A 9,267-nucleotide genomic window follows, 5' to 3' on the forward strand; every position below is an offset into this window, starting at 1 on the left:
TCAAGTCATGGGCTTTGGACTCAGTCAAGACCATAGGAGTCAGTCTCATAGGAGACTGAGGGCCTCAGTGACTTTGCTGAAGCTCAATAGATCTGAGTCTAGTCAGTGGCCAAATGGGCAACCACCTAAAAACCCACTGTAGGCCAAGGGAGGCAGCAGTGCCTTTTCAACAGTAGTGCCCCACAGTGCAATTATAACAAATCATGGTACATCATCTCTTTTTGTTCTCTGAAAGAGCAACCTCCATGATCTCAGACACTGATCCATCATGAAGACACTGAAACTCCAAACACTAAGACCTACCTGGAACACCAGGCCACATCACAGAATGTTCCAGAAAGGCAGCAGGACATGGGCTTCACTCAACCTGTCCGATTTTGAAGCCATTAACCGGTGTGAAAAGAAAGTCCCTGAGTACTTCAACTTTGCGAGTGATGTCCTGGATGGATGGTCCCAGCGGGAAAAGGTAACATTTCTCTCAATACAGGCTCCAGATTCCTTGCTTTCACACAGTGATTGGAATTATGGTTTCTGAATATTATTTTAATCTGGAAACCATCTAGATCAGACGGGTCAATTGTCAAACATAAGGCCCGTGGTGGCTCTGCATTCAGCACCCATGATAATTGGGCTGTCCCAGTGCCACTCTTTCAGCAGCACCACTTCTGCTGAGAGTCTGAGAAGGAGGCCTCAGAAGACGAGGAAAGGTACAGGTGGAAGAGGAGTGAGAGAGGGAGAAAGGAGAGGCTGCCAAGGTGTCGGAGAGTCCAATTATCACATGGGCTGCCCTTTCAGCAGTGCCACTTATGCCAAAGCGCCACTTTGCAGAGCATCTCTCAGCTTCTGAGCTGCAAAGTGACACCTCTGCAGAAAGTGGCACTGCTGAAAGGGCAGCCCAAGTGATAATTGGACTCTCCGACACCTTGAAACTATGATCCAGGTTTGCTCATTTTCTCTCCTGTCATTTGAAGCTAATGAGTCTCCAAGTGAGAACCAAGTGGGTATTTCTGGCCATCATCTGCTTGACATCACTTTCTGCTTAACAGTGTCACCTCTGGCCTTCAGTAGGCCCCACTCCACAAATGCTATTCAGCCTGCTGCATGAAACGATTTGACACCCCTGATCTAGATAATGGTGGGTCAAGACTGGAGAGAGACTGGGGACTCAGAAAGGGAGACTACAGTCTGGAAGGCTGCATGCCTGTCTCATAAACAGTCCTTTGCACCCCCTGACAACTTCTGCATGAGAAAGTGGGCACGTACTCACACATGGTCTGCCAAGTCTCTGAAATCTAATGCACTACAGAGCATTTCTACCAGAGCTGACACCGCCTCCTGCCTAGCTGCTGCCTGTACTTCTGACATGTTTTGAAGCTGGGAATATTTGTCAGAACTTCCATGTTTTCCAGTGGTTCCTGCTCACCCAGGACAGCCCTTCTTTTACTGAGCTCCGCCCTGATAAGTCGCCGTCCTTAGTTGTCCCTTTCGTGATTCTTGCAGTACTGCCTATGTTCTCTTCTTGTCCTCCTGACAGGGCTGGCCTGTCCATGAGGACAACTGAGGCAGTTGTCTGAGGGAGCAGACTGGTGAGGGGTGCCCGCCTCCACCACTCCTGTGCCACTTCCCTCTCCTTGCATTTGAAAAGGAAAATAAAACTCAGGAGAAGGTGTATACCAGAGCAGTGGGAGGGCTAGAATGCAACATCTCTGGTGAGGAGAGAAATGGCTAGAGCACGTCTCCCCCACACTTCCTCTTTCACTCTACTCTTCTCTTCCTGTTTGAAACCAGAGAACATGAAGAGAGGAAACAGCAACAGGCATGCAAGGTGGGAGGTGTCATTCAGAGTGCCACTTCAGGTGCTGGACGATCTTGAGCTAGGAGGCTGAAGGGTATGATTTGCACTTTGGGTACAAGAGATGTTGGGCTCGATGTTCCCAAAATTTCAGACTTCTGGCAAAAGAGGAGTTGCATCTATGGGAGGACCTTCACCTGTAAAGCATACAAAGGGAGCCAGGGTGATGTCATGGTTCGGGAGACATGGAAGATCCAGGTTCAAGTCTCTGCTCAGTCACAAAAGCTTTCTGGGTGACCTTGGGTCAGTCACTCTCTCTTAGTATCACTGACCTTGCAGGGTTGTTGTGAGGACAAAGGGAGGAAACCATGTACAACACCCTAAGCTCCTTGGAGAAAGGGCGGCATAAAATGTGGAAAATAGCATAAGTAAAAACCTTTCTTGCAGATGATTCTCAAGTCAGCCTGAGTCTCCTGCTGCTGTTTTTCAGGATGGAAAGAGACTGTCTACCCCAGCCCTGTGGTGGATAAACGGCGAAGGGAGGGAAGTGAGGTGGAGCTTTGAGGAACTGGGATTTCTGTCTAGGAAAGTAGCCAATGTGCTCTCGGACCCCTGTGGCTTACAAAAGGGAGATAGGACCATTCTCATTCTACCTCGAGTCCCTGAGTGGTGGTTGCTGAATGTTGCATGCATCAGGACAGGTAAAAAAATGTTGCAACTGAGAGCCTGCCTATACCGGTGTTCCTTGGCAGTTGGTTCTTCTCCTTTTATCATGTTCTCCATCTCATGTTGTGATACAAGATAGTCCTGGGGTTGCTCTTAGCACAACCGTAATCTGCTCATGGCAGAATCGGAGCAGGGCTACTCACAGGTCAGTGGTCCATACGTGCCTGTAAGAGTGTTTGGCCGGCTGGGCCTCGGCCATTTGCCAAAAAAGTGGTGCTACAGTGAAGTGTTGGGGAGGTTGCTTGGATTATGATGCTCTTTAGAGGTTCTACAAAGACAGGAAAAGGACCTGCTTGAGTAAAACTAGCTCAGCTGGACTAGGGATGGATCTCTGGTCTAATTTAGCAAGGTGTCTCTTATGTTCTTAGAGTGGAACACTACGAGATTTGAACTCTGTGTATGTTCAGAGTGCAAAATAACAGCTAACCACAAAATTATGAATCTGTGGACTTTCTAGGGACTGTTGTCATTCCTGGGACTCCACAACTGACAGCCAGTGATGTCTTGTACAGACTCCAAGCATCGAAGGCCAAGTGCATTATTACCAATGACACTTTGGCCCCTGCAGTGGATTCCATCTCCTCCTCCTGTCCCTTTTTGAAAACCAAGCTGCTACTCTCCAAAAGCCAGAGGGACGGGTGGTTGAACTTCAAGGACCTCTTTGAGTGAGTGGCTCCACAACACTGAGAAGGGCTCTGAAAAGCTTCCAGAGTCCACCAGTTCAGTGAAATGTGACAAATTGTGGTTGCTGCAGCTCCGGCTCTTCTCTTTTCTCAGACAGACGAATGATTAAGTTGAGCTGTTCTTTGGGCCACCACTGGGATTCTCCCCATTTGCACCAGACTCTGCCCGAGTATGAATTTTCCCTGCCCATTTCCTAAGGATTGGCAGTCTTGTGACATCACTGGGCCTTCTCATGACTTCACCAAGCAACTAGCGCCACCACCCCCCAGGAGTTTCAGGGTTTTGAAAAAAGTTGTATCTGGCTTAGTAATCTTACTCAAAACTCTTCTTTCTGATTATAATTTTATTCCTAGGGCACATAGGAAATAAACCAGGCTTTAAATCTTAATAATAGAAACAAAGTGGAGTTTGTGGAGTGCTTGCAGACAGTATAGAGCGCTTTGAATCACAGCATGTTCAGAGTTGGAAGTAACCTTGGAGGTCACTTATGACCTTGATATTGACCTGACTTCCTGTGCCTGGTAGTTATACTAGCCAGTACCTGAATAAAAATAGTCGCCCCCTCCATATGGACTTGGTTTTCACAGTTACCCCCCCCCCCCCGTCACACACATCTAATCTGTTTCTGTCTTGTTTGTCTGCGTGCAGCTCTCCAAACTGCTTCCTCTTCACACATGCCTGTTAGTGCTAAGGAAGCCCACTTGGAGGGCAGCATGAAGTGAAAGTAATTTGGGGGGCTTGTGTGGAGCAACAGTAAGTACAGGCCTTGCTGCTATCCATGGTTGGGGTATCCGTGGTAGCAGCAGAAATATACCCCTGATGGATATGGTGGGAGCAACTGTATCCTAGAACTTTTCTATTACCAACCCTTGCAGATACAGGCTGCCACAAGTAACAGTCAGGGCAATGTCTGTTCTCACTTTTGCTGAACTTTCAAGTGCAATGAACCAGCGTGATTTTTTTAAAAATGCAATCACACTTCTCTGCCTTCCTTTCAAGCATGGCGTCTTCCAAACATGACTGCACTAAGACCAGGAGTGACGAACCAATGACCATTTTCTTCACAAGTGGAACCACAGGCCCACCCAAGATGGCGGAGCACACTCAAAGCAGTTTAAGTCTTGGGTTGGCCTTAGCTGGAAGGTACATTTTTGCCAAATCCTTTGTGCCTCTAAAAATGCAACCCTATGCATGTTAACCTATGCAAGTAAGGGTGCTATCCTAACCCCCAGATTAGGCCGGTGCAAGTCACGTGCGCCAACCCAGGGGTGTCGCAAATGTACCATAAGGCGCGTTTGTGCCAACTTAGGAGTCGGGAAGGCCATTGCAAGGAGTTGCTGGATTCAGGCCCGACAGGATAAGTTTGCATCAGCGGAGCTCAGCAGACACAGGGGTCGGGGGGGGGGGCACAGAAAGGATGAGGGGGAGGTGTCTCAGGATGGAGAAGGGCAGGCGTTCCTGGGGAGTGGGAGGTGGAGCCAGGATCCAGCAGTTATGCCGGATCCTGACCTCATTCCTTGGTAGCAAGGCATGGCCCCTGGCCAATCCATTCTGCTCAGATCTGTGCCATCTTTTCAGGTGGCACAGATCCAAGTAGACCCACTGGGGCTGCTGCAGTGCAACACAAGTTAAAGGGAAAGTTTTCCCCTTGCCTCAAGTCGCGCCGCTTTTGGCCCCAAGTTTGCACTGGATGCAGCGCAGGTAAGCTGGCTGCTGCTGTAGGCTGTAAGGGCCCAATCCTATTCAACTTTCCAATGCCAACACAGCCCCAAGGTAAGGGAGCAACCATTCTCTTATTTTAACGAGGCCTTGTGACCACCCTCTACATCATCCACTACATGATGCCGTGTGCACTCTGTTGGCCTGGCTGCATTGGTGCTGGAATACTGCACCTATGCATGTCTACTTAGAAGTAAGTTCTGTCAGGCCTTTGGCATCTCTCAGGCCTTGAATTGTTGTCAGCCAGGATGTGGCAGGGGCCTTGATGTCCAGGCCCAGTGAATGTAAACAAAAGTAACTGCAGCACTGGTCAGTAATTAGATGCACCAGTGTAAGGTGAGAGCCATGTGGCTCAGGATATGTGTGAAGAGTCACATGGCCCATGGAGGAGTGCTGCAATGCACCACTGGGCAGCCGATCAGAGAGGGTCACAAGACTATGAAGTCACCCTGCTCTGATTGGCTGGCCCCAGTATATAAGAGGGCAAGAACAGACACCAAATGTGGGTTGTTGTGGTGGATATTCTAGGTGAAGTGCTGCTGGTTTGTTTTCTGACTCAAACTCTTATCGTGACTGTGCCTTGCTTTACCCCTGACCTCTGGACCGTTTGACTGAGCACTCTTCTGCCTGCTCCTTTTACCAATACATGCTTCTCTAGGACAGAAATGGAATAGAAAATTTATTTTTCATTGTACCCATATACACAAATACAACAAAATTAGGTGCGTTCGCAAGGTAAAGACAAGACCCACACAAAACAACAATTCAACAAAGTCAGGCAGACTACATATACAATCACCACATTGCAAAAACTCTGTTCAACATATCACTGTTGTCTACTTAACAAGCCTGTGTCTGTGGCTTTGTTTGGAACCGGTTGCTTCCTGTGCTGCCCCACTGCTCTGCCACTGGAATACTCTGCTACTGACAAGGAGGCACATTCCATCCTCCTCTGCCAGCCTGACAAGTTCCATTATAGTCAATGGGACTTACTCCCAGGAAAGTGTGGATAGGGTTGCTGCCTCAGTCTCACTATGTTCACTGGCTCACTTATCTCTGCTGCGTTTATGTATAGGATGGCAGCTTAAATATAGGTCTAGCCTGGATGGAGCTTCACTTGGGAAGCTCATCTAAGCAACCTTGAATTCCACCAAGATAAGTGGAGCCAGGATGGTGTCATGGTTCAGGAGTTAGACCTAGAAGATCCAGCTTCAAATCCCTGCTCAGCCACATAGCTTCCTGGGTGACCTGGGCCAATCATTCTCTCACAGCCTGACTGACCTCACAGGGTTGTTGTGAGGACAAAAGAAGGGAAGGAACCATGGACACCACCCTGAGCTCCTTGGAAGAAGGGGTGGCATAAAAATGTGAAAAAGAAATAGGCTTGGGTCTTTGATGAATGGCTGACCTTTGACACCCTCATTCCCTGCACCAGACCACAACTCTGAGGACTTGTGAAGGAATCTGTGACCATTAAATTGATATAAGTAAAACCATTAAAAGTTTGCACTCTGAGCAGTCTCTTTTCTGATGATCTCTGGATACAGCTCCAAATGTTGGCTTTCTTGCGTGCTGTAACTTGGGCACCTTAATTTTGGCATTTCACAGGCATTGGCTGGACTTCAGGCCTTCAGACATCATGTGGAACATGTCTGACACGGGCTGGGTGAAGGCAGCCTTGGGCAGCGTTTTCGCTCCGTGGCTCCGTGGCGTCACTGTCTTCATTCACAGCATGCCGCAGTTTGCTCCGGAAGAGATTCTGAAGGTAAGAGTCCAAATCCTGCCAGGGGACAGGTGCATGTTGCGTGCGGTTGGCCAGCCAGTCAAAACATTGTCTGATGGGACTGCAGCTAAGCCCCCTTGCTTTGGTAGTGACCCTCTGAGGAGCAGCAGGAGCCAAGCGGGGTGGCCTCTACAGCTCATTTAAACAGTGTGGATATCATACCGCAGGCGTGAAAACAGAGCCTTGCCCAGGGCAAGAAAAAGTCTCCCCCAACTGAGCAGATGCGGAAGTTCTTGTAAATTGGCAGACTTTATTTGAAACTCATTTGCAGGCTCTTCTTGTGCCTTAAAATGGTTTGTGGCTCGTGACATGCTCAGTTCTGTTTGCAGTAGGAATGGTGGCTTCTGAGGCTGAGAACGGGGTTAGCTGACTCCCCGCTAGAGATGTTCGTCTGCTCCCAATGAAGCTGCTGTTTGTCTCAGGCGGGTGGACTGCAAAGATTAATCTCAGGCCACTGCTGGGCTCGAGTACCAGATTCCCCCCACTCCCATTGTTTAAGGCAGGGGTGCCCAAACCCCGACCCGGGGGCCACTTGCGGCCATCAGGGACTTCCAATCCGGCCCATGGGGAGCCCCCAGACTCCAATGCACCTCTGGCCCTCCGAAGACTTGCTGGAGCTTGCACTGGACCGACGCAGCTGTTCTCAACATGAGGGTGACTGCTTGACCTCTCACATGGGTTGTGGAATGAGGACTGACATATGTGATGCAGCAGCAGAAGCAAAGGAAACACCAGGCTTGCTCTGTGCAAGGTCTTTTGTAGGCCTTGAACTATTGCAAGACCTTCATTCATTCATATAAGTTCCATCTCTAATATATTCATTTATGTAAATTTATTCAAATTTTATTTCTGGCCCCTGACACATTGTCAGAGAGATGGCCCTCCTGCCAAAAAGTCTGGACACCCCTGGTCTAAGGGTTAGTAGTCTTGTGACATCATCACAAACTGTAACTATAGCTGAAAAATGCAGTACGAACAGGTCAGTCCATCCCTGAGGCCAACTGAAGCAATTGCATCAGGTGGCAGACTGGGAGGGGGCGCTTTTGTCTGTCCTTGCCTCCATTGCTGTTCCCTCTCTTTTTACAATCTGGACTGGGAAAGAAATTAAAGAGGTGGAGGGGAGGTGGTTGCTGCTTTAAGGCTTTAGTGAGTGGGAGGAGTAGAGATTAGCACAGCATCAGGTGAGGGGGCAGCTTTTGGCATGCTGCCTCGGGAGTCAGGAGGTCTGGGGCTGGCCCTGAGTAAGAGACACAGCATCGGTTATCATGGGAGATGTCCAGCAGCCAAAGCATCTACAAGTTCTTACCTTTTGTCAACCTCTTCAGACTCTCTCTAGGTATCCAGTAACAACATTCTGCAGTGCTCCCACTGTCTATCGCACGTTGGTGCAACATGATCTTTCCAGGTACCTCTGCATCTTTGAGACACAGTAGGAAAAGCCCTCCTGAGGACTAGAATTTCACCTTTTAAAAAAACCTCTAAAACTTGTGGGGTGGGGAAGAGACAAGGTTGGGCAAGTCCAGCCGAGTCTGACTTGCCTGACTTAGTCTGAGCCGAGTCATAAGTCTCCGCACCCGGGACATGACTTGAAAGCAAGTCATAATGGCTGGACTTTCTGAGTCTCCTGAGCAGTTTGGAGACAAAAAACCTCGAGTCACAAGTCTTTCCCTTTAAAAAGCTTGCAGCAGTTCTGCAGAAAAAAACGGAGCTGCTGCTGGGGTGCCAGAGTTCTCTTTAACCACTCCCCATCCCATCTGTAAACAAGGCAGGAGGGGGTGGGACAGACTGCGTGAGAGCAGGGACACAAGCGGCAAGAGGGATGAGGGTCTCGTGCAGCAGCTGGGAGGCTTATCAATATGACCTGATCCTTTGCAGTTGTACTCAGTAGTCCCATTTGTGCTGGTTATTCAATAGGCTTCTTCCTCCCAAGTAACGACGGAGCCCACAGGAGCCATGTGGTTGGAAAGCATGATCGCTGCAAATTGCCTCCCCCCCTGGCTTCCCCACCCCCTTTCTCCCCTTCCCTGGTTCTCCTGCCAATTCTAAGGCAAGAACCCCCTTGGGTTCCACCTTCTGCCCTACCCCATCCAAAGAAAGAAATCAAATCGCCCATCCTTCATCCAATGACCATCAGTTCCTTCAGAGATGGACAAGAGAGCCCACTCCCGCCTCCCCCCCCCCCCGCCTCTTGCTCAATGCAAAAGCAAAACATTAACCCTTTCCTGCCTCATGGCTGGAGCTTCCCTACTGCTCTCCCGGTCACAAGGTCTTTCATACTGCAAAAAAGTAAGCAAGCACATCCAGGCACAGAGAGACTCGAGTCTGCATGCCTGGGGACCGAATGCAGAGTCAGTGGCCTCAGACTCAAGTCGATGCCCGAGTCATCGACACAGGTCACTCAAGTGTAAACAAGTCAGCAAAAAACACATGTTTTTGCAACTCAGACTTGAGTCACCTGACTCAATCCCTGGAAAGAGATCCCATCCCTGGAAAGAGATGCTCTAGATGCTGGGGAGGGGTTGAAACCAGCTAGACAGAGACCATGTCATCAAAGCTTGGCTCA

General features: G+C 49.3%; 1 protein-coding gene across 1 annotated transcript; it reads left to right on the plus strand.

Moving 5' to 3' along the window:
* Positions 1-328: 328 nt before the first annotated feature.
* LOC136635927 (acyl-coenzyme A synthetase ACSM4, mitochondrial-like) lies at positions 329-9,116 on the plus strand (the record flags this gene model as incomplete). Its single annotated transcript, XM_066610999.1, has 7 exons — positions 329-466; positions 2,283-2,493; positions 2,976-3,183; positions 4,202-4,345; positions 6,530-6,686; positions 8,030-8,109; positions 9,086-9,116. Coding segments are annotated over exons 1-7 (969 nt in total), but the record flags the coding sequence as incomplete, so codon positions are not given.
* Positions 9,117-9,267: the final 151 nt, after the last annotated feature.

Source organism: Tiliqua scincoides, unplaced genomic scaffold (assembly GCF_035046505.1).
Source record: "Tiliqua scincoides isolate rTilSci1 unplaced genomic scaffold, rTilSci1.hap2 HAP2_SCAFFOLD_142, whole genome shotgun sequence".
Lineage (NCBI taxonomy): Eukaryota > Metazoa > Chordata > Lepidosauria > Squamata > Scincidae > Tiliqua > Tiliqua scincoides.